The 25,524-nt window shown below is 37.7% G+C and overlaps 1 protein-coding gene across 1 annotated transcript; it reads left to right on the top strand.

Moving 5' to 3' along the window:
• The first annotated feature begins 592 nt into the window (after positions 1 to 592).
• EDNRB (endothelin receptor type B) lies at positions 593 to 24,657 on the top strand. The gene is made up of 7 exons (XM_036457159.2): positions 593 to 1,377; positions 16,853 to 16,965; positions 17,099 to 17,303; positions 18,936 to 19,085; positions 19,471 to 19,604; positions 20,138 to 20,246; positions 22,116 to 24,657. The coding sequence occupies exons 1-7, from the start codon at positions 883 to 885 to the stop codon at positions 22,248 to 22,250; spliced, it is 1,341 nt and encodes a 446-aa protein (XP_036313052.1). The 5' UTR covers positions 593 to 882; the 3' UTR covers positions 22,251 to 24,657.
• The last annotated feature ends 867 nt before the right edge of the window (positions 24,658 to 25,524 follow it).

Raw genomic sequence — 25,524 nt, 5'->3', positions numbered from 1 at the left:
TGCAAGGTAAACCTTCTGGCTTGGTGCTGAATTAAAATCAGGGAGTAAACTTTGTCCTGGGCGCCAGCTTGGATTGCTAGTTTGAGGATATAGATATCTCATTTTAAAAACACACGTATAGACTCACGAATTAAGGTTGGAGTAAAAGAGGGAGCGCGCGTGTTTGAATCTGCTTGGAGGGGACAGAAGTTTGCAAGTTAGTGCTGATAGTCTTCTCCCGAAGGAGCAAAGAAGTCTCCGAGGTTTTCGGAGCCAGCCCGCGCACTGCACTCCTGCGGGCGCCCGAGGACCTGAGCTCGGGCAGCCCGAGAGAATAGCGGCTTCCCCCACCAGGAGGAGTCCTGGCTGTCACAGACAGGGGACCAGGGCCTCCTGCGGAGCAAAATGCAAACACTGGCACATCCCATTGGTCTCTGGGTGCCTGGATCCCCCAGTCAGTCGCCACGTGTCCTTAGCCAGACCTCTAGGCTTCCTCCCCCGGCCCACCAAGGAACTGGGCTATGAGTCCGGGACACCCTCCCTCCCCTCCCAGACACACCCCTTCCAGAAGGCCCCGCCCCGCTGCGAGTCATTCACCCTGAGGGGTGGGGAGTGGGTGACGCATGGGAGTAAAACCACCGGGGAAAGCTGGTTCTGGAAGGACAGTGGACGGATGCTGGCGGGTCCCGCCGGCCAGCTTCCCACCGCCGCCGCGCAAACTTGAGTGACTTTTGCGCGCGGACAGGACAGGACAGGAACAGCGCCAGAGCGATCTGAGGGAGCTAGCGGCTTGCAGGGGCGTAGTGGAGGGAGCTGACCCGTGTTCTGTCTCCCTTACTGACCTCCAGACTCCTCCGGGAGCTGCGGGGCGGCCACCCGACGCCCACAGGAGCCGGCGGCAGCATGCAGCCGCTGCCAAGCCTGTGCGGACACGCCCTGGTGGCCCTGATCCTGGTCAGCGGCGTGGTGGGAGTCCAGGGACAAGAGAAGAGTCTCCCACCGACCACCGGGACCACTCCGCCGCGGCTCCTGGGGGCCCGAGAGATCGTGATAGACCCTAGTAAGACCTCCAGGACATCAGGGTCCAACGCCAGCTTGCCATGGTTGTCCACACCTCCGCAGATGCCCAAAGCAGGGAAGCAGCCGGCTGGAGCCCCGCCTCGCGCCCGCCCCCCTCCCCCTTGCAAAGGATCCATTGAGATCAAAGAGACTTTCAAGTACATCAACACGGTGGTGTCCTGCCTGGTGTTCGTGCTGGGCATCATCGGGAACTCCACGCTGCTGAGAATTATCTACAAGAACAAGTGCATGCGAAACGGCCCTAATATCTTGATAGCCAGCCTGGCTCTGGGAGACCTGCTGCACATCATCATTGACATCCCCATCAATGTCTACAAGGTAAAAGGCGCCAGCTGCTATCCTGAGGGGAGGGTGGCTGGTTAGAGAGTGGGAAAGGGGCAAGTCTTTGGCAGGAGCTTGCCTACTCAGGAAGGTTCATCCCCCTTCTGAAAGTCAGAGTAATCACGGTGACCAAATTTCCTTCTGGTCTTCAGCACCCCCTGCTAAGCATAGAGCAACTTAGTCTCAGACCAGCAGCATCAACATTACTTGGGAATCTGTTAGAAATGACTTTTTATGACCCCGCCTCAGACCTTCTCTGGGTGGGACACAATAGGTTTAATTTTATTGTAAAAGCCCACCGTGTTAATTATGATGAACTGTGAAGATTGAGAACCACTGGTCCTGAAGAATCCTGTCCCCTAAGTCCAGCTCACTGGGCACATTCTCCCTGCTCAGAATGTGGTCTAAAAGCAGGATTGATATCACCTAAGTGTGTGTTAGGACTTCAGGTCCATCCCAAACTTACTAAATCAAACCTGCATCTTGAGATTCCTATGTGACTCATGAATACTACTAACCTTGGGAAGCATTTTCTTGGGGGACCCTCATTTTAGGAAACAAATGGCCTAGAAGAAAGAAACCTAGACTGGTGAGTAGGAGAATACAATTCCCCTGCTGTGAGTGACTATACTGTTCTCTCTCTCTCTTTCTTTCTCTCCCTCTCTCTCTCTTTCTAGAGAGAAGGGAGTGGGGATAGAGAAGGGAGTGAGGATAGAGAAATAGAAACATCAATGAGAGAGAAGCATCAATTGGCTGCCTCCTGCACGCCACCCCCCCCCCCCCACTGGAGATGGAGCCTGCAACCCAGGCATGTGCCATGACCAGAAATCAAACCAGTGACCTCTTGGTTCATGGGTCCACACTCAACCCTTGAGCCTCACAAGCCCAGCTACTTTTCCTACTTTTTATTGGATACCTGCAGTGGGCCAAGCACTAGGATAAGTGTGTCACTTTCTTTTACTCCTGATAGCCCACAAGTGAATATTTCTCCATTATACAGATGATTAATAGTATGTTCAAGTGCTCACAATGAGTTAGAGGTGGAGCAGGAATCAGGCTAATCTATCAGGTTCCAAAGTGATAGCTGCACCCTACAGATTAGTTCATGGATCAGATCAGGGGCACTCAACTTAAAGTCTGTAGAGAATGGTTTCAGTAGCTAACACTGTTACGTGGTCACCACGGACATCAGAGAAATCAGGCATGGAGAGTGAGGTGAGGACATAAACTCCCACGTGACCTAATTCTGGGTGGCCTTGGAACTCCAGACACATCCCAATATTTCTGAGCCTCAGTTTCCTCAATTCTACAATAAGGTTGTTGGTGCCCACTTATTGGGGGGTGGGGGGGTTGGTGTTAAGAAAAATAGCTGTGAAAGAGCTGGAAATTTTTAAAGACAGTGCCAACATGTAAAACTGATTTCCCATCATGATCAGCAATAGAAAGTCCCACATAAAAACATGATCAGCAATAGAAAGTCCCACATAAAAACAGAACCGAAGTGTAAGGAATGGGAATGTGTTTTGCAGATTTGCCTAAAGCTAGCCCTAAATTCAGTATGGGGGGTGGGGGGAGAAAAGATGTAGTGTTGGGAAAGATTTGTAAAGGATGCTTTGATCTTGTGGCAGGAGAAATTATCATAAGGCATGCCTTTAAATTGCCTTTCATGAGTATCTGAAAATCCTAACCCTGACAACCATATAATAAGGGCCATTCTAGAGACTTCTGAGGTATAGAGATAGGATTCAGATTTCAATTCAGGCCCTAGAAGGACATACTATCAGAAATAAGTAGGAACAATAGAAGAACTTCTAAAATTCTGCTGACAACTAGTGCTTATAAACTCTGAGAGTATTCTGGGAGAAGCACAGGCTGAAACGGGCCCCTTAAATTCAGTCACAGCTCCAGTTGGGCCAGGAGTGACCCATTTACTTCTTAAGGAGTCCCACTGACCAAATCTTACCATTCCATCTTGGCAGAGGAATTTTAATTCAACTCATCAAAGTGACTTGAGAAACTGTACAGCACAAGGTTTTGTGAGAAATTTTAAAATATGTGAAATAGAATCCCTCTCAAAAGGGGAGATTCCATCTAGTCTTGCTAGGCTTGCACAGAATTTTGTAAAAAGCCAGCTTAGAGAGATTCCAGTCAACCCCACATGTTAGACACCTTCCTGTCAGCCAGCAGCTGCGGGACTTATGGCAGACTGGGCTGAGAACATTTTCCTTCCGTGTGCTGCTTTCCGACAAAATGTAAGTCAGCTCTGCCAGGACCAGCCTACTTTCCCCATCTGGTCAAATTATTACATCCAATAAGCCAGGGAATATTCAACCCCCGGTGGGGGGTAGGGGGGACACACAGACTTTACTTTCATTTCAAATTCCTTTATGATTTCCCTAGGGAATACAATTTAGTCTGCTAAAGCTGTCACTTTACTTCTGAAATAAACTAATGAGTCATTACAGATCTGGTCTTCTATCGTGGTCATAAATAAATCCATCCCAAAGAATTAGGTCCCATAATATGTTTGCCATCATTTAATTCTGCATGGTAGTCTTTGGTTGACTTTTATAGTATGCATAAATAGGTGTCATATAACAATAACGGCTACCATCTATTATATTATGCATTAGGTACTTGGTTCATTTCATGTGCTCACCCCCCATTTTATGGATAAATCACCTGTTGGAGAGGTGAAGTCACATGCCCAGTCACACCACTAGAAAATGATAAAGGTAGGCTTGAACCCAGGCCATCTAGCCCTGGACCCTGTGTTCCTCCTTGTTCCCCTGCATTGAGTGAGCTCAGATACCTACAACTTTCTCGCACCTGGTGTGTTGTTATGGCTGCATTGGAGAGCACTGGTGGAACTGTGACACACTCCCACACAGTAAGATACTCAACAAGCATTTTCTGCTTTAATTTGAGTCATGCGAGAATTTCTATCTACTGAAATCCCCTTCTAATGGTGGAGTGTATAATACTGATAATAGCTATTTACCAAAGGCTTTATTTACCAAAACACCTAATCCAGGACTAGTTAAAAGCCATTTAATGCACTAAATGATTGTGGCACTATATAAGTAAGTTTTAAAATATGCATTGAGAGAATATCAGAGTAGCCAGGTATTCTACTTCACAGAAAGTAATTTAAGTGAATTACGAATGCCATTTAAATGTGTCCTTAAGTGGAGACTTGAATCTCTAAACCAGTGGTTTCTAATTTTCTGTTTTCTTGTGGGATATTACAATTGTCTTTGAGAATCCAGCTAATTATTTATATTACATATAAATAATATGTAATATATAATTTACATATACATTATAATTGATATATCATACACATAAATATGCACACACAATTTCTGGGGACTCATAGAATCCCAAACCCATTTGTTGGCACACCAAATGGACTGAATCTATTCCATTAATCTGGAGTTCAGTAAAGTAGACAAATCACAAAATGTCATGGATCTTGCTGAAGCCCTAGTCCTTGAGAACACTATAGATGGGGCAGGACATCACAGGGAGGTGCTGCTGTGAGGAACTGGCAAACCTTAGGAAGTAGGTCTGCTCTGCCTTGACTCCCTCGAGGACCTAGGACTCTGGAAACTTGTAGGTACAGTCAGTCCTCTCACCAGGTCTTCTGTGTCAGGGAGAAAATCCTGTGTTAAAGGCAGAGAGTACTGTAGGACAATCAGCAAACTGAAGCTGCCAAAGTGCTTCCAATATTCATATAAACATGCTGAAAATAAAAGCCTTATTTATCTTCTCAGCAACACACAGCAGGGCTGTTACACACTGTATTGACTAAGACCATGCAGATGAAAAGTGCAAAATGCAGTCATCCAAATATTTAATACCATATATATATATATATATATATATATATATATATATATATATAAAATAAAATGCATAAATAGATAATAGTGCCTGGCACATAGTAAGCAAATAAACTGGTGTGTGTGTGTGTGTGTGTGTGTGTGTGTATGAATAAAAATGGAGATTTGTTTAGAATTTCCTTTCAGCTTTTGTCATTATAGACATGCCTATAAATAACATCTTTGTACATATGGCTTTATACACATGTATGACTCTATCTTAAAGGTAAATTTCTATAATTAGAATTACTGCATCAAAGGGTTGTATATTTGTAATTCTGAAGATATTACCATGTTGGCTACAAAGTTATTATACTCTTAATTTGAATCACTATTTTATATAACATCTCCATAGAGATATACAAGTATTAATGTCTATCTCTAATATTTATATAGAGTGTTCAAAAAATGTATACACACTTTAGAGCTGATAGCTCAATTGATGTTTCTTTCTTTTCAGATTTAACCCATTGAAATTAATAATTATTAAGAGTATATATACATTTGTTGGGATGCTATATATATATATGTGTGTGTATATATATATATATATATATATATATATACACACACATATATGTCAGTATTGACAAAGCCTATGTATGTATCTGACCCAAAAGCCAGGGTGTAAGTCCTTGATGTGAGGATGCATCTCTCTTTATTCACAAGCTACTTATTTGTGTCCTTCCTGTATAGACTAAAACGAATGGGATAATCTAGATGCTTGTTGCCTGTGAGGGTCTATCTGACTACGAGGTTAGCACTAATGTCAAAGCTGTGTGGGAAGCAAAAGAGCTGAGTGCAATTGTGGATGTGTGAAGGTTTTTATATTGGTTGATTGGTTTAGTTGGTTTGTCTTAATTTGGTTTAACAGTGATATTCAACAAGCCTTGGTAGGGGTTTAAAGTTAAAATTTTCTTAATCTTTTTAACTTGTTAATAAGAAGTTGAAGTTTCTTGAGCAAATGATGAGGTTTTTTAAATTATTTATGGATTTTATTTAACAACTAGAGGCCCAGAACATGAAATCGTGTGCGGGTAGGGTCCCTAGGCTTAGCTTGTGATCAGAACCCGCTTGCCAGCCCCCAGTCCCACCCTGCTGCTGCCACCCACGCAGTTCCCCTTGCTATTTCCTAGTCCCGCCCCACCACCACCCACTCCAGTTCCCTGTTTGCCATCTGGTGATCAGAGCCTGCTGGCCAGGAGGAGGGGAGGGACCAAGAGGCGGTCAATTCACCTCATAGCGTCTGGTCTAGCAGTCATTCTGGTTGTTATGCAATATGGCCTCTGGGCTTTAATTATATAGGATGTCACTGTACTCTATTTACATGAATAACTGAATTAATGTAGTTAATTCTCAAATATAGCTTCCTTTGCCAGTAAGCAAATTGCTTTTGAAAAGAAATCTGCTTGTAAACTGATAAGGCAAATATTGATATGGACATTAGTTTGATAAGGATCTGAGTTAATCAGTTGTTCACTGGATGGAGATGAAGAGTTTTTTTAAAAGTAGACTGGTGACCTGTTGGAGTGTGTTTAGATGGCTTTGCTGTTAACTTTGTAGGCTACTATTAGAAACAAGAGACTGCTTTCATAGCTCTGAGAAGCAAAACTGCTGATGTTTAACGTTTAACCAGTTTAGGAAGGGATACACCTAACATTAAAATGCTAGCATGTCAAAATGTTGAATTGCTTCACTGAGCCCACAAATGAGTTTTGAATCAAGTGACCTTGTCAGGTAATCAGATATTTCCTCTTGGGACATGATCCAAACTATCTTTCTGAGCAAAGTCACCTTTCTCACTATTTGGTCTTAAATAACTTGTAGTACTTAACAAGTTTGCGTGTATTAACTAGTTTCATATGTTAGAAGTAAAGTTAATGGAACTACTTCAAATTTAATTTTTGAAGTTATAATTATCTGATCAGTAAGCAGAAGTACTAGTATCATTGGTTAAGGAAGCTGCATTTTTTCCAGGATAATAACAGTTTCTATTTCCAGTTAAGTGAGATGTTTTACTAATATTTTAATATTCTGAAATGCTTTAGCAGAATAATTTTGAACCCAAAATGAAATCTATATACTACTTCTGAGATTCATTTATTTAAAGCAAAAAAACAAAAATTAAGGAGAACCAATTAATCACATTTATAGCATTAGCTTTTAAAAGGTATTAATAAAGAGGAAGAGTATTACTCTGAGTGACCTCAATTCAATTGTCAAATAAAACTAACATTTTTACCCACCTAGCATAGTAACTGCACTGGTCAATACAGGTCAAGGACTGGTTGACAAAAGATATTATACATTAGACATAATGACAGTGGGGTTTCTCTAATATATTTTTATAACAGCTCAGATGAAAAAGAAGGGGGAAGCTTGCTCCCCTTTCTATATGAGTATATTGGTCATACGTGAATAACTGGTCAATAATAGAATTAAAATAATTCAGAAACACAAGACTTCATCTTCCCAACTTACTGCTTCACACATGGATTCCCGAGACAAAATGGTTGGCAAACACTTGGCCTTGGGCAAAGAGAGGCTCTTCAGGTTAACTCCATGGTGCTTCTTGTATTTGCCTTTGATCTGTAGCTTGGTCACTTAATAAATCCGAGCCTTTTAAAATGTTGAGGAAATGTTTACAAACTTTTTTTGTAAATGTCATTTGAGATTGAAGATATTTCCATTGCTGTACTAGAGGAAGACATAGCCAAGACTGTTGTTTCAGGGCCAAGACAACATGTTCTTCATTTCACAAAGAAAACCATATAAGGTTATCTCCGTGTGGCTAATATGCTATAGTTGACTGTTTTTAAAGAAACATGCCAAATGCTAATAAGTGATTAAGTGCTTTAAAGAGTGTTGACAGATAAAGCCTAAGCTGAAATAAGATTCAAGATATAATTTATGATGTGAAACATTCTCCTTCAGTCCTTGACAAAGTTAAAAAGAGGTTGGTTATGTTTAGAAGATAGCAGAGTATGGTGTATGGGTATACAGTTGCCAACAACTTCTCTAATTTTAGACTTCTTTTCTTTCAGTACTTTTATTTTAGAATTTTTTTTCTTTTTCTTTCCTTATAGATCCACTAGTGAAAATGTAAATAAGAAAATGGCCAAAATGTGGTGATAGACATTAGAAAGAGGATCATTCTTGAGTCCAAAATTTATTAGCAAAGTTGACTTTACTCAAACAAATTCTCTGTCCCTGGCTGTGAGTTCCCTGTGTCTTCTGCCCTGTGTCCCTTCTCTCCTCTCTTCTTTAGCCCCATCTGAGTTTCCAGAAGGGAGGAAAACCTGCTCTGGATGTTTATATTGCACAGTGTCTTCTTTCTTCTCACTCAGTGCTTTCAAATTATTTTAAAGGGGTTTTGGATGCTACAGCAATCAAATGTTTTATCTTAGTAACTTAACAGTGTTTCATAAAGAAATCTCTGAATAGAATAAAGTTTAAGTAAGATGTACAATTCCTTAATAAGGTCTGTTGAATTCATTAAGTTTGAGTATCTTTTTGAGCTATGAGGCAATCAGATTATAATTCTTCAGTTTCTTCAACTGTCATGGAGATCTCAGAAGAACCGGCACAAATAAGTGACTCTAATAAAAAGTTAGGTTTGTAAACCGCATTTCTAATGCTCTTTTGAAATACTTAATGTATCAATGAAAGTTTTAAGAAAAAGCTGTAGATCTATATTTTAATTTGGATGATAGGAGAGTAGAAATCTATTTATTAACCTGTTACAGACATAAGAATAAATTTTATTGTAACACTCATGGGGAAATATATTTAAAATAAATTTGAATTTCTCCTACGACAACTCTATTTTTTATCTTTTTTCTATCTCTTTGCTACTTTTAGAGATTTTGTTTTAAGAACCTTAGTTCATATACATGGAGTTATCACTTTATTTCAGCAACCATAAGATTCTTCTCAGAGTTATTGAAAGCCCTGTTTTGTGGGTGTACATGTAAGAGATTCCCAGGGAAAGAGCCTCTGTTTTGCACAACTCCAGGGGGCACTGCTCACACTCTGGTCTATTAAATGGCACTCCTGGGGAATAAACTGACATTATCTCTGACCCACATATTTCTAACCCATATGGCTTAATCTGTAAGAGATTAAATGTATTTTAGTGGATGCAGGATGGAACTTGTAATTGATATTTGTCCTCAGGGTCCTGGTAAAATGTATGTCAAGAAACTATTTTCTATGCACTTGACTAGCAGCTTCCCTTAATTCTCTCTGTAGGCATGAATACAAAAAGAAAAGGAGCTCTGACAAGGAAATCCTTGAATGAGAGTGCCCTACATTATTAAAATGCTAGTTCAAATGTAGAAAAACTCTTATCTGCTTCAGGAAGCAGAGATTTTAAAACAGAAGAATACACCCTTTTCCAACCTTGCGAAACACAACTGCTCCATTATTTCTCTCTTTTGACTCTTACTGTAAAAACATAATACAGTCATTTGAAACAACTGTTCACAGTTCATCACTAGGTGGAACAGAATAGCAATCTGGCAAAGTAATCCTGGTTTGTCTTCATTAATACACCGCTCACCCACTCTCTTACCGTAAATGATCATCTCTTGTAGGGTCCCTATGCTTTCAGCATCCATCGCCACCAAATTTGCAACTAAAGCTTCCCATAGAATCCCATTTAATAGTGAGAAACACTGGGTTCTGTTTTGTATCAGTCATTTCCTTGACAGGTTTGAGGAGAGAGAGGGTAGAAGAGGAATTTTTACTTTTGACCTTTTCCAGCCTACTTGGAAGGCAAAACTCCAACCACAGAACAGCCAATCTTCGCACCTCAAAGCCCTGGCTGTCTGTGTCAAGAAAACCTGATCATCTCAAAGGGGAGAAGACATGGATTAGACAAGACAAAAATGCAAAGTTTTGTCAATTCTCTAAAGAACTTGTTTCAAATATGAGAACTGAAAAGCTCATGACACATAAGATTTGCTTTCAAATAAAATTCATTCATTCATCCATTCACTCACTCATCCACCCACTATTCAACAAGCATTTAAATGAGTAACCATTGTATGCCATACACTGTGCTAGGCATTAAAATGTAGTAGAATATTCTAAAACAAGCAGTTAAAACTCAGTGTTTGCTCTTAATTTAAAAAATATATATATATAGTTAATGAGGCAAGTGAACATTTGTTAGTATAAGATGGTTAACTTTGCAATTTCCAAATTTTATGGGGCTTGATTCTTTTGGGCATTAAGAGTGGTGTGTATTACAGGGTTTTCTCCATTTGATTTCTCAAGAATGTAATTTTTAATTAAAAAGAGAATTGAAACATGTAAATCCCTACTTGGAAGGATTTTGTAGGACTCACTTAATACCCTTAAAGAAAGGGTATTTATTTCCTGATCATGTTATTTTTCCCTTTAGAAATAAAAATAAACAATTTTGTTACCTAAAAATAATCTTATAATGTAATATAAAAATAATTTATTTGGATTTTCTTTTCTTTTCTTTCTTTCTTAAGCAGCTATTCCAACCTAAAGTTGAGAAATTATAGCCATCCTTGAGTAGAAACCTTATAATCATTTCTGTCATGTCTTTTCTCAATCGTTAGCCTAGGGGGAGGAATGAGCACAAGCATAGGCTATCACTTGTCACATGAACATCTTATTGCTTATAGGACCCAAAGTAACAAAAACTCTCATAACCATCACAATGGGAAATCCAGCATCAGTTATGGGAGCATATTCTAACTGGTTCACATATGTTAAAGGATAGATGATAGATACCAACCCTAATTTTAAACAAGACCTAAAATTTAATTCATGTGGCAGGGACCTAGAAAAGATATTAAACTCTAATATTTTTTTTCTTGGTCAGAGAGACTTATTTGATTACATGTTTGATTTGTTTTTAGAATTCAGACCTTGCCCTTAGGATAGCTAATTTAATTGCATAAACCCAAAAGGGAAAAAGAAGAACTATAAAGAGTGAAAATGTCATTGTTGGATTTAAAATCACAGTTGATCCCTCTTGCAATAAAGAAAATCAATCTCTTCCACAAAAAGGAAAGCTATATTGTTGGACTTCAAATTGTTAAGCATTGGATATCATTATTTTTGTCACTAAATAGTGAAATAATTAATTTCCAGAAATTATAAAAAATCTATAAGAACATTTTTAAACCAAATTTTAAAGAGAGCAGCTTGATTGAGAGTATTTTTGTTTTTGTTTTTTTAACTTCACAGCTTTTCCTTCACCCAGGGCTGGTTATCATGAAACAAGAAGTTATTGTCTTTGCATTTTAAATAAACTCCAAGCACTAACTTGCTTAAATACTTTCTTGATGGAGGCCACTAAGAAAGATATGAGAATCAGGAATGATTTCTGCTATAGGCTATCTGACTTTTCTCAGTGGGTCCACAAAGCTTTTTGATCAGAGAGAGGCTGAGACTGTCAAAGTCATCCTCCTCCTCACCACAAAATAATAGAAGTGACAGTGGGTGCTAAGAACCCACAGCATTCAGGTCTGAGAGGCAGAAATCCTGAAAGCTGATAAAGGCTACTACTGTTCCTCATTTTGTAGTTCCTTTTTTTTTTGCAATCGCAGATTAGAAAAGTTGTAATCTCTAGGTTATGATTAGCTTTCTGACTATCTCTGTGTTGAACTTGAGGAGAATTGTTACAATTTTCAGTTTGTGTTTCCCTATCCTCTGTGATAACTTGGGTCAGAGGTTAAGCCGCAGGCCTCCCGGTGGTATGAAGAGCAATAATCTAGTTTCGAGGCTGAGCCAAAAACAATAGTAACCGCAAAGCTGGGCCTGGACTCGGTGCAGAGCTCATTTTCATTGGCCAGACTTCTTTCCCTTCAGTGGCCTGGCCGCTCATTCATCCTGATCCGTCTGATGGCTGTACTTCTGTGATACTAATATTTGCATATTTGGAAATAGTTTGAGACAATAAAATACTTGAAACTATCAAAAATTTTGGACATTATGTGAATACAATAGGTTCTTAGAAAGTTTTACTCTGTATCTAGGTATTTTACCATTGTTTGACACATAGCCCTGGGTTTAAAAATACTAATAGTGATGTTAATTCTAAACATTCTTTTTTTCTAAGATCAGTTTCTTCAAAACACTAAGACTCTAAAATCAGACCATGTGGGTTCAAATGTGGATTTATTACTTAAATGAGTGACCAAGGACAACTGTATTGGCTGTCGACTGATGAATAACAAACTACCCAAAAACTTAATGGCTTGAACAATAAGCACTTATAACTTACACCAAGACTGTGGTTCAGGAATTCAGGAGCCACTGACTCGAGCTTCTCATGGGGTGCAGTCAAGATATTGGCAGGGGTTGAAGTCATCTGAAGGGTTGCCTAGGGCTAGAGGATCTTTTCTTTTTAAAAAGATTTTTTTATTGACTTCAGAGAGAAAGGAAGAGGGAGAGAGAAACATTCATGACAAGACCGAATCATTGTTCGGCTGCCTCCTGCATGCTCCCCACTGGGGACAGAGGCCGCAACACAGGCATGTGTCCTAACTGGAATAGAATCTTGACCTCCTGGTTCATAGGTTGATGCTCAGCCACTGAGCCACACTGGCCAGGCTGAAGGATCTTTTTCATTTGCATACCAGGCAAACTAGCGCTAGCTGTTTTCAGGAGGTCTCAGTTCCTTATCATGTTGGCCTCTCTGTAGAAGTGAATGTTCCCTGGCATGGCAGCTGGCCTCCCCCAGAAAGAGCGATCCAAGAGAGAGCACGGAGAAAGCCTTTTATGAACTAATATGTCACACATTATCACTTTTACCACATTCTGTTCATTAAAAGCAAACCATTAAATTCAACCCGCAATCAAGGGGAGGGAAATCGTACTTCGTATTTTTTAAGGGAGTTTTGCTTTCTTCTTTTTTTCCTGATTCATCTAAGGACAATCAGTATGATTAGACAGAATAGTGTCTGGATAGTTTATACCAAGCGGAGTCTGCCAGAGCCCTTGTAACCGGCTGGAGCCTATTTTTTCTTATGTTTCCGAGGGCAATTGGCAGTTCTTCCAAAGCATCTTGAGGTCATTGTTGGTTCAGACCTGTGATACTTTGAGTCCTCCCCATTTAAGATAAACCTCTTTGAGTTTGCTGACTCCTCACATCTGACATCCAACCCGTCAGCAAGTCCTGGTGGCTCTACCTTCAAAATGTACCCAGTCCCTTACTCATTCTCCTTAGCCCCCGGGCACCACACAGTCCATCTCACCCCAACCTCTCATCAAAGGTTCCTTTTTTAACCCCTTTTAATACTACATTGAGCACTCAGAGTGATCTTTTTAAAAACATAAATAAAATCATTCTATTTTCCTTTTTAAAAACCTTGCAATAAATTTCTTCAAAACAAACAAACAAACAAACAAACAAAATAAAACAATTTGCTCTACAACTTCATCTTCTGGATCACTCCTTAAGAGTTTCTGCCCCTTTTAGCTCACCCAAATTATTTTGACCTTGGGGTCTTTGCATTAGCTCTTTCCTCTGCCTCAAATGCTCTTTGCATGCTTTTTCTCTTATTTTAGTCAGATCCTATTTAAATGTTGCCTCTTCAGATAGACCTTTCTGAAAGGCCGACCAGAAAGTGTGGGGAAGCACAGGACTTGGTTGGAAAGTCTGTAAGGAGGAATCTCTGAAAGGTCAGTGGCCTCTCTGGGGATCTTGCTAAAAGCCTTGACTTTTCCAAACAAGTATGAGCCCCCAGGTGTTTTACTGGGATCTCTATGTTTAGACTTCAAAACATCCTTACTTAAAGAACACTTTTTTCAAGGATAATTACCTTGCTGATAGTGGTTAATTTTACTTCAAGTTTTTGCTATAATAAAAGCCTAAGGAGGCATGTAAATTGGGCTGTTTGGTTACTATAGCCAAGCAGTCCCTTAGCCCTCTCTTTCACCAAAACATGTGTCAGAGCAATCATTCATCCATGACTTAGGGTCTGTGGGTCATCCCTGACAAGAAAGCATCTCAAATCCTGCTATACTTCCTTAATATGATGACACCCCCTGTATTATCATCTTTAATATGTATGTGTTTTTTTGTCTGCCTCCCTTACTAGACTGTAAACTCCATAAAAACAGGGACTTTGCCTTGTTCACTGATATAATATGCACCCTGTCCTCAGAATGGTGCCTGGCACACAGTTATGAGTCAATTGGTTAATCCAGTAATCACAAGAGATGGTTAGTCAAACCCACAGATATATTTTGTTAATACAATACTATCTGAGAATGTTTTTTAAAAATATTATTTAGCTGACAATTTTTATAAACTATGGGATTTCATATTTAAAAAAAAGTAGAGGCCCGGTGCACAAATTTGTGCACCAGTGGGGTCCCTCAGCCTGATCTGTGACATCCTCTCTGACATCCCCTGAGGTGTCCCAGATTGCGAGAGGGCACAGGCCAGGCTGAGGGACCCGTCTGGTGCATGATTGGGACCAGGGAGGGATGCAAGAGGTTGGGAGGGACCACAGGAGGTCTCCACAGCATGTCCAGACTGTCTTGTTCAGTCCTGATTAGCTAGACCTCAGCAGCAAGCTAACTTACCGGTCAGAGCATCTGTTCCCTGGTGGTCAGTGCACATCATAGTGAGCAGTTGAGCAGCCTTAGCATATCATTAGCATATTATGCTTTGATTGGTTGAACGGATGACCAGACACTTAGCATATTAGGCTTTTATTTTATAGGATTCCCCATTGGGGCTAAAAACTAAGAGGTTTGTTTGTTGTTGTTGTTTTATATTTAGAGTCCTTTGGCAAAAATCATGTCATGTTTACTAACAGCTGCTCCTTTTAGATAAGATTTACCCCAGAACCCACCACTCTCTATTATATTCTTGACACCAATGACCTTCTTACCTCTGGTTCCCTTCACTCCTCTGTATTACCTGCCTGGCCCTACAGGCTTTTAGAATCCTAGAATAAGCATATTTGTGGTAAGTTTTCTAATATTTATCCTATAAATCAGTGCAATTTTTCATGTAAGACTTATAAATGAAATTGCTCCTATGTTGGATTTCCAACTCATATTCATACTGAGTCACATATTTGGTGCCATTCTGGTTATAGAAAAATCACCCAGCTTAACAAACTTTATAAAGAACTTCACAATAAAAGAAAGGAAAGACTCAATTATGTTTCAAAAATAGTTTTTACTTTTAGAAGGTTATTTTTAAAAACATTAAAAAAGAAAACATAGATTTCAAATATTTTTCTTTATTTTCAAAACCTCATGAACATTCAATCCAGATGTTTACCTAAAGTGATTCATTTACCAGTGTGGAGCACACCCAGTTGTCCTAAGAAAGAAAATAACTGAGTTTAACAATAGATGGTTACATAGTCTGAAGTCAGATTGAGAAAATACATATATGTATATAAGAGCAATAGCTATGTCTTTTTCCTCATTGCATAACCAGTGCCTATGTATATATTAGGGACTTGAATATATAGTAAGCATCTCTTATGTGTCAGGAACTGGATTTAGCAGTTGCAGAACCCATATTCTGTCAAATTTCTATAAGTGCCAGACAGCAAAAACTAAACAAAACAAACAAGTAAATATTATGGCATAGAAGTTGATAAGTACTATAGATAAGAAAGAAAGTGGAGTAGGGTAAGGAAGAAGGAGATGTCTGACTGGTTACTGTTGTTAATAGTGTGGTTAGGGTAGGTCATGTTGAAAAGATGAGATTTGAGCAAAACCAGAAGGGGCAAGAGAGTTTTCCCGGTGGATCTGAGGGGAAAGAAACTTTCAGGATAAGGAAAGATCTAGAGCAAAGCCCACAGGCAGCAGCATGCCTACTCAGACTGAGTTACTATGCAGTCAAGTAATTGACTAAGGTAAAGAATACATTCTTTGTTCTTTACTTTAGTCAATTATTAGGTAAATTGACCAATAGGAGAACTGTGTTCTTCCTAACTAAAGAACATTTATCACCTATTTTTAATTAAATCACTTTGATTTGACCATGACCTAAGCATTGGGGTACTACATAACAATGTAAGAGACATTCTTAGAACTTTAGCTTCACAATTGCAAGGTGATTTGGCCCCTGTTAGCCTCTCAGTGAAAATCCTGACCCTAAGCTTCTATAAGATGTCTAACAAATTCTTGTGAACTGGCTGCATTTTCCTTTATTTTTTTTTCAATACATCTTTATTGATTTTAGAGAGAGAGGAAGGGAGAAGGAAAGAGAGATAGAAACTAATGAGAAAGAAACATTAATTGGATGCTTCCTGAATGCCCTCTTCTGAGGATGCAACCTGGGCATGTGTCCTGACCAGGAAACCAACTGGTGACCTCCTGGTGCATGGTACAACGCCCAACCAACTGAGCTACGCCGGCTGGGTTAGCTGCATATTCATTATTCCCAGCAAACTCTCCTGTTTCATATATCAAACATTGGTGCTTTTCAAAGGAGTAGTCCACGAGGAAAATAATAAGAACTGAAATTTGTTATCTTACTCTGCATGTTAAGTACTCTCTGCTACATAATGCAGTTCAGAAGGTGCCTCATGAAAATCTCCCTAATAGAGCTTTATGTCTCCCCCATGTAGCTACTCGCAAGGGACTGGCCCTTCGGAGTTGAGATGTGCAAGCTGGTACCTTTCATACAGAAGGCCTCTGTGGGGATCACTGTGCTGAGTCTGTGTGCTCTGAGCATTGACAGGTAAGGGCATATATTTAAGTCAGGTATATCCTGAGCACTCTGTAGTAACTGCTATGTTACTTAGAAAACAGCTATGGAATTCATGAAAACCAGGCTCTGCCTGATGGACAAACACTTCTATTTTGCTCTTCAGATATCGAGCCGTTGCATCTTGGAGTCGAATTAAAGGAATTGGGGTTCCAAAATGGACAGCAGTAGAAATTGTTTTAATTTGGGTGATCTCTGTAGTTCTGGCTATCCCTGAAGCTGTGGGTTTTGATATGATTACCACTGACTACAAAGGAAGTCCTCTGCGAGTCTGCATGCTTCACCCCGTTCAGAAAACAGCCTTTATGCAGGTAAACTTTACTCTCCAACCCCCCTTTCTGTTCTCGCCTTATAAATATTTAGCTATTTTCCCCCTGATTTCTCCTCCTTGGAAGTTATTGATTTGTGACTGTCCTTGGCATAAATTAAGAGTGTTGGCCCCAGGACTGCAGGGTTAACAATGACTAACGACCCAAGCTGCAAGAAGCTGGGTACCTATTTCTCCAAGAATCTTCTGGCATTCAGAGATACAGATAAACCAGGTTCACATGAGAAAATCAATCTGAATTTATAGCTTTTCTACTAAAATCCCGACAAGGACCAGCAACTATTAATACTACTTTTTTTTTTGTGTGTGTGTGTGTGTGCATAAGACAGCACAGCAGTCCTCAGAGGGAGTAGATAGTTCAGTGATTGATCAAGTAGAAGTTGCCCTGGTATAGATGGATTCTGAATGGCAAGCCTGTCTCCTCTAAAGGGAAAGGCATCATTGCAAAGAAGCTTTCATCTTGGCCATTTATTCAAGAACATTTAATCAGGTGATAGGAAAAGGATGGTAATGCTGGTCACCAGAAGATAGGTCCTAAGAGTAAAAAGTTCTTCCCAACAGAATGAGTGAAGAAGAGTTTATGCAAAGGGGGCTTATCTAAGGATCATCAATGGTTATTTTCCATTTCGTATCTGAGAAGACTATATAAAACTTTATGAATTCTATATATTATGGTAATCAAAAAGATTAAAGAATTAATGTAAAATTGGGAATGAAATTGCTATCTTCTAGTTTCTTATTAGTAAAAAGGGGGAAAAGTACTGCATTGATTATATAAGTTCTGCTCCCACACAGAAATATCTGGAGTGATAATTTTTAAAAAGAACAGAAAAAAAAAAGAGAGAAAGAGAAAGAAAGGGTCACTTTGATTTTTTTTTAATATATTGGTTAGATTTACACATTACAGAGCTAAACGGTTAGCATAGATCTTTTTTTTTTTTTTTTTACCTGTTTTTCCCATGAAATAAATGTGTTAAAATGTGAAAAATTTTCCTTAAATATTATGGTATTTCTACATACTCAGATGTTGTATTTCATACAAAGAATAGCTTAAGGAAAACTAGTTTGTTTCCTAGAAGACAAAAGTATCTGAATTACCAAATATTTTAAATTCTAACTGATTAAAGTTTAAAACATATGTATAGCCCATTGCTTTTGAGAACTGAAATGCCTTTTAGGAAAAGTCTGTTTTATTTAAAATCAGTGTTTAATTATTTGTGACCAAAGAGTCTATATAGTGTTTATAAAATAGATCTACAGTACTTTAGTAAATAATTATTGCATGATGATTTTTTTTAATTTGAGATTTGCTATATAGAAGTTTCTTACAGAGAATATTAATCAAAATCCTCTCTTCCCACAAACTCAGATAGAGATCAGGCAAACAGCTCTTGTAGGAGGGTTATTGGGGGCTGGAGATATTGAGAAAAGAACTGATGGATATGGACAACAGTGTGGTAATGGGGAGTAAGGGGGACTATTGGAGGTAGAAGAAGGTTTGGGGAGATAAATGGTGATGGGAAAAATAAAATAAAATAAAATAAAATAAAATAAAATAAAATAAAATAAAATAAAATAAAATAAAATAAAATAAGAAATTCTCTCTTCCCCATAGTTTTACCAGACAGCTAAAGATTGGTGGCTATTTAGTTTCTATTTCTGCTTACCATTGGCCATCACTGCACTTTTTTATACCCTGATGACCTGTGAAATGTTGAGAAAGAAGAGTGGCATGCAAATTGCTTTGAACGATCACTTAAAGCAGGTAAGAAAGTAGAACTATTTCTAACTCATGATTATAATTATGATTATGGTTATAAATAATAAAAGTATTATGATGATAATTTAAAATTATTATATACTAGAGTATATCTCCTTTTTTCTTGCTCAGGTATTTTTTTTTACATTACCTATCTAGATATAGTCTGTGTAATCTAAAGAATCTAGATAGAGCTATTACTTTTTAAATATGAATCTCTAGTTATTTTAGTTTTAATTCATATTAATTATTCAATTTAAAGCTCAGTGTGCTAAATTTTTGTAAATGCTACTGACCTTTGTATACAATATTAAATATTTGGTTTGGGAAAGGAGAACACTATTATTACAATGAGCCATCTTCTATGGGTTTGATTATGTTTTTATTTCAGAGACGGGAAGTGGCCAAAACAGTATTTTGCCTGGTCCTTGTCTTTGCCCTGTGTTGGCTTCCCCTTCACCTCAGCAGGGTTTTGAAGCTCACTCTCTATGATCCAAATGACCCCAATAGATGTGAACTTTTAAGGTAAGAAAAGTAAAATATAGTTTTCTAAATATATGCCACACAGAAGTGTTCATTGAACCTTTTCATAGGCAGAAAGAGAAAGTAGTATTTTTTCTGATCCTTAGGGAACAATTGAGATTCCCATTTTTTACATCCATTTCGTTTTAAAGGAAAGAGTAAAGAAGACTTAGGAGAACACTGGGAACAGAAAGCCAGAATTATCCACATAAGTGTGTGGCATGCTTGGAAATATCCAGCCTGGTCCTCCTTTGCACATTACAAAACTTCCCTTTTCAGCCAGTCCCAGCACTTCTAAATACAATTTTGTTTTAAAAGGGATAATTGGACACAGTATGAGGGAGGGTGTGTGGGATGACAGAGACAGAGAATAAGAAAAAGAGAGACAGAGGGACAGAGAAGTCACTATCAGCATAAAGTCAAAACCATTGTGTATATGGGTAATTTTTTTTCTTCATAAAAACACATAAGTCTGTAAAGAGTATGTGCTCAGAGCAGTGTATTTTTCACAGACATGTTTTGGGTTATTTTTGCAGCTTTTTGTTGGTGTTGGACTACATCGGCATCAACACAGCCTCCCTGAATTCCTGCATTAATCCAATAGCTCTGTATTTGGTGAGCAAAAGATTCAAAAACTGCTTTAAGGTAAGAGAATATTCCAAAATAAAAAGGTCTTCTTAATCTGGCTTCAAATGTATATTTTTTAATCTATTAATATTTCTATTCAGGGAGCTCTAGTAAATTTACAGTTTTCCCTTGTCATTAGACCATGGATGACTTTTTAAAATATGACTCTTGCTTACATATCACTATAGTTGATTTCTGCCTAGTCAACCATTCCTTACTGCTTCAGCCAATCAGTTGTACTTACAATTGCTTATAAAATTAATAAAAATTACATGCGTTGATGTCTAGTAGACATCATGTGATGAATAAGAGCTAAACATGAATTTAATGCACTGATCTCACTTGGAGTAGGTTTTGACTGTGCAGCACAATTTGGAGTATAACTTCATCGGGGGTTTTTTCACACGGACATGGGAAGAGCAAATCAAACAAAGAAAATGAATTCAGGTTCCATATCTTCTTTTCCAATTTCTTAGCAGAGATGTGCTGCTTGCTGTGGAATATGTTTAGTTATTCCTCATCTGGCCGCTTGCATTGTTACATTCATATGTCCATCCCTTCACTCTTTTAACAATCTAGCACAGAAGAAAATATTTCCTCCCCTTCAATGGGAATGATCCATTTGTTCCTGGTAGTCCATTATTGGAAAGTCAAGAACTTAGCTTTCTTGTAAATTCTAAGGCAGTCTAGAAAAGTCCTTGCCCACTCATAAACTCATAGGTTTTAGAGCTAGGAGATAATGTACATTAAGATCAATTCCCTCATTTTATAGAACAGGAAACAATGGGCCTTCCATTTCCTTATACAAATAGATTCTCAGAAAACAAAAAGAAGAAACAAAGTTTTGAATATTTAAAAATCCAGGAAAAAATGGATAAATAAAACTGAGACACTTACTCACTTCATAGTGTATCATCTAACAGTATTGAATAGGCACATGAGAACAGCATGTGGATGAAAACACTGGCAATGTTATATTAACTTCATTGATATGGAAAGATGTCTATGACACTATCAAGTGAGAAAAAGCCAACTGTGAATATACACCGAGTGGCCAGATTATTATGTGTTCAGAGATATATGTATATGTATGTATGTATATATATATATATATATATATATATATATATATATATATATATATAGGAATAAGTCTTGTTTTATATAGTTATAAAAAATTAAGAGTATTTCTCAAGTAGTCAAGAGTAAATATCAAGAATTAAGAGTGTCTTTCTTTTTTATGTTAATTAAAAGGTGGGAATTTTAATTTTATACATTTTTCCTTCTTTGTATCTTCTAGCTTAAAATAATTATCATGTGCTACTTATGTAGTTGTATGTTATATATATATATATATATATATATATATATATATATATACTTCAGAGAGGAAGGAAAAGAGAGAGAAATATCAGTGATGAGAATCATTAATTGGTTGTCTCACTCGGGATTGAGCCCACAACCTGGGCATGTTCCCTGACCAGGAATGGAACTATGACCTCCTATCAGGCGTCTTCAAACTACTGCCCGCGGGCCACATGCGGCCCGCAGAGGAGTCTGATCCGGCCCGCCAGGTTTTTTGGGCAGTGAGCGCAGCAGAGGTGTTACAGTAGGAATTAGTAGTTCATATAGTCCGGCCCTCCAGCTCTCTGAGAGACCGTGATCTGGCCCCCACTTTAAAAAGTTTGAGGACCCCTGTCAGTAGGTGATGCTCAATCATGCCTACTGGGCTAATTATATATTTTAAGTGAAAAAATAAGAGAGGATGGAATGAAAGTGGTCCAAGAATTCCCAATCATGCAAAGAAAGTCAGACCCCTAGGGAGAAGGAGGAGTCGAGACAGTATAACTGATGTAAATATATAATGAGTGACTTTGTTTTGTGCAGTCATGCTTATGCTGCTGGTGCCAGTCATTTGAAGAAAAGCAGTCTCTGGAGGAAAAGCAGTCGTGCTTAAAGTCCAAAGCCAATGACCAAGGATATGACAACTTCCGTTCCAGTAATAAATACAGCTCATCTTGAAGGAAGAAATCATCACTTAATTTCACGTTCCTCATTTTGGACAGAAGTGATTAAGACAATGAGGCATTTGCCAAATCAAAACAAACTCTGTGTTTGCACACAAAAATGTAAAAACTTAAGAGCGATTATTTTCTTAACACTCACAGTTACACATGACATTCTAAAGCTGTTTACAGTCTAAAAAGAAAAGCAGTGAGAATGAAAAAAGCTTCATTGTGAAAGCTCTTAATTTTTTACAGTCAGCATTTCAATGTAGCTCTTAATAACTCCCAGGATATTCATACATTACTTACATTTAAATTGAGCTCACTCAGAATTTCTATTAGAGAGATTTATTTTTAAATTAATGTGAATCTGATATAAAAAATGTGTCACTGTAAAACAGAATTTTTAAGTGAAGTTTAAATAAATTCATTAAAAATTTTAATAACTCTATTTTAAAAACTTATTAATAGTGTCATACCATTGGTTGGACTATTATTGGATACAAAATGTATAAGCAGTTTAGCTGGTGCATTTTTTTTTTTTTACATTGAGAACATTTAAATGATCAGAAGAAAGTATCAGAGAGACACAAGTTTTTGAGAGTCATTTAACTTTTTTACATTCAGTTGAGATCAAATGTCACAAATAGAAAGAGAGAGAAAGTTGAGAATGCTATCCCAAAAGGCTACTTTAAAATCTCTCACTTAAGAACTCTGCAAAGAAAATGCTACCTACAATTTTTTCAGGATTCTCAAAACATTCTTCTTTTAATATTACTATTGTAGTTTCAAGACTACTTGTTTATTTTTCTCATCAGTAAATACTTTGCTATAATACACAATGTGTAGATGATTAAACTAAGGGCTGGTCCCAGTCCCTATCCTTACAATGGAGGGATGCTAGTAACCCTAGGAAGGACAGAATGTGACTTGCTTGGAGCAGTGTTCACATGGCAACGGAGAAGGCAGCATCCTCTCTCACACCTGCTGTAGATAAAATGGTCTCTGGCTTATGCATGATAGGGGAGTTAGAATAATATGTTTTAAGATCACACAAATTAGTCAATTTAACAGCTTATTACTAATTTTTATGTCATTTTTGTAAATAACTAATAGGAAAAAAGTTCTTGACGTGGTGCTTTTCTGTCATGGGTAAAACTGTCTTTTTGAGAATATAAGAATGTCTTACCTTGTGCATTCTTGCTTAATTCTTTCATCTCTGTAGCAAAATGCCTTATATTAACTTGGGATGAGATGTGTATGAAAGCACAAGAGAAAATGAAAGAGAGAGGAAATGAGGTGGGGATGGGATGTAACCCCTGGGGACAGAGTCCCATTCTTAGCCTGATTTTCGTCACTGCCCGGTCACATGAATGCAAAAGGTCCTGATTCAGTCCCAGTGAAACACAGTGTAATGTTCTCAGAGTGACTTCAAGAACAAATTGGACCCAAGAGCTTTAACTCATTCTTAAAATATAACAGAGTTTCCACTTTATTTTCTTTTGGTAATCCAGGCCACATGTTGGAAATAAACTAGCCATGTTGCTTTCTCCCAGCATCTAATGGATGCTATAGCAAACCAAATCCCAACGATGTGGCCCCAAAGAAAGGACAATAATTAATTCACAATTCACATGCCACCTGAATTCTATTTACTAATCCCTCATTGTCTTTTTTTTTTAAATTAATTTCTTCCCAATCATTGTTTCCATTGACTGTTATCACAAAAGACATTTCAAACTTTGGATTTTAAGCAAAATTAAAAAAAAAATAGACTAATATTTTCACAGTTTGTTAATATATTTTTATTTAAGTTTTAGTTCATTTTTATTATCATAAACTGAGTTTTGTTTTTTTCTCCTCATTTACATCCTTAATGTGTTAGAATCATGGTCTGTAAGCATTTTGCCATATTTTAAAATTTCACACAGAGTATATAAAGACACTATTTTTCATGAAATTGTGTTCTCCAGCTTTTCTAAAAATGTTTGGTTCAAAATGTGAACATGGTTTCTTGGCATAATTAAGATCAAGATAGGAAAAGTTACCACTGTTTAACCTTAAGACATATTTCCTAGTATTAATTGTACAATATAGCAACAGACAAAAAATAGTGTTAACAAGGGCATTAAAATATAAAATATTAATATTTATAAGCAATTTTAGCCTATTTTCTCCTTTATACATTACTAATAGGGGTGCATGTTCAAACACCTTTTAGTATTGACAGCATATATATGGCCAAAGGATTATAGTTTGTAGCAAAGCATGTATATGCTGTGACTAACTTTAGAAAATTGTAATGATCATGTAAAATAATTATATATTTGTTTTTCTGTAGTCACTTAAAGTGGCAACTACTATAATCATGGATTACTTATTATGAAAACAAAATTAATAAAAAGTTTAATTGTTTTTAAAAAGACCAACTTGTTTTTCATTGTACAGGCAATAATTTATTAAATGCTAATTGAATAAGTGTTTAAAGGAAATATCAATATTATAAGTAGACAATATTTATGTCAAAAATACAATTATCAAAGAAATATGAAAGTTTTTTAATTAAAATATCAAATTCCAGGTCTTTATGCTGTGTTGTTGCTATATTTCATTGTTTCGAGTAACCAGATATACATACAGACTTTTAGTTCTCCAAGGCTGATTACGTGGCTGTTAGTTTTCAATGGCTTTTTATGTCAGTCTTTTTCTGGTGGCCTGCTTCTGAAGCATGTCACTGGCTAATCAGTATTGTACCACATGTCAAAGGTGAAAGGTTGAAATGTGATTTGGGGGTTACTCGTTTTATTTCACAAGCTTCTTTTGAGTCTTCACTCTGTTCAAGGTAGGATGAAATTAATAAAATGCAAGAGACAAATGATACCAAAAGCTAACTCAAGCAAAATGAAGTGCGAACCACATAAATGAATACTGACTACTCTTGAAGATCACTTCTATGTCTTGCCACACATACCCCCTTCTTCATATGTTCTGCCAAACATAATCAAGAATTAGTATTAACTTTTTTCCCCAGGTAATTGTGTTAAACTCAAAAGTTTCTGTGATTTATCCCTGACCTTTGCTAGATTTCAGCTGCCTAATTTCAGCCGGCACTTGGAGATAATGTGTTCTGAATTCCAGAGGCTCTTGGAGAAGTCAGTATAGGAAAGGAAAGCATAGGTAGTGTTCTCTTCAAGTAATCACCAAAAAGTTGATGTCAACTAACAATCATAATGATGCCCATACAATTTATTACAGTAAATTAAGCAGAATAACTGTAATGCAGATTCTTG

The sequence above is a fragment of the Pipistrellus kuhlii genome, unplaced genomic scaffold (genome assembly GCF_014108245.1).
Source record: "Pipistrellus kuhlii isolate mPipKuh1 unplaced genomic scaffold, mPipKuh1.p scaffold_m20_p_3, whole genome shotgun sequence".
Taxonomy (NCBI): domain Eukaryota; kingdom Metazoa; phylum Chordata; class Mammalia; order Chiroptera; family Vespertilionidae; genus Pipistrellus; species Pipistrellus kuhlii.
Note: the sequence above shows the minus strand (reverse complement) of the source record. Positions and strands in the feature narration are given on the sequence as shown.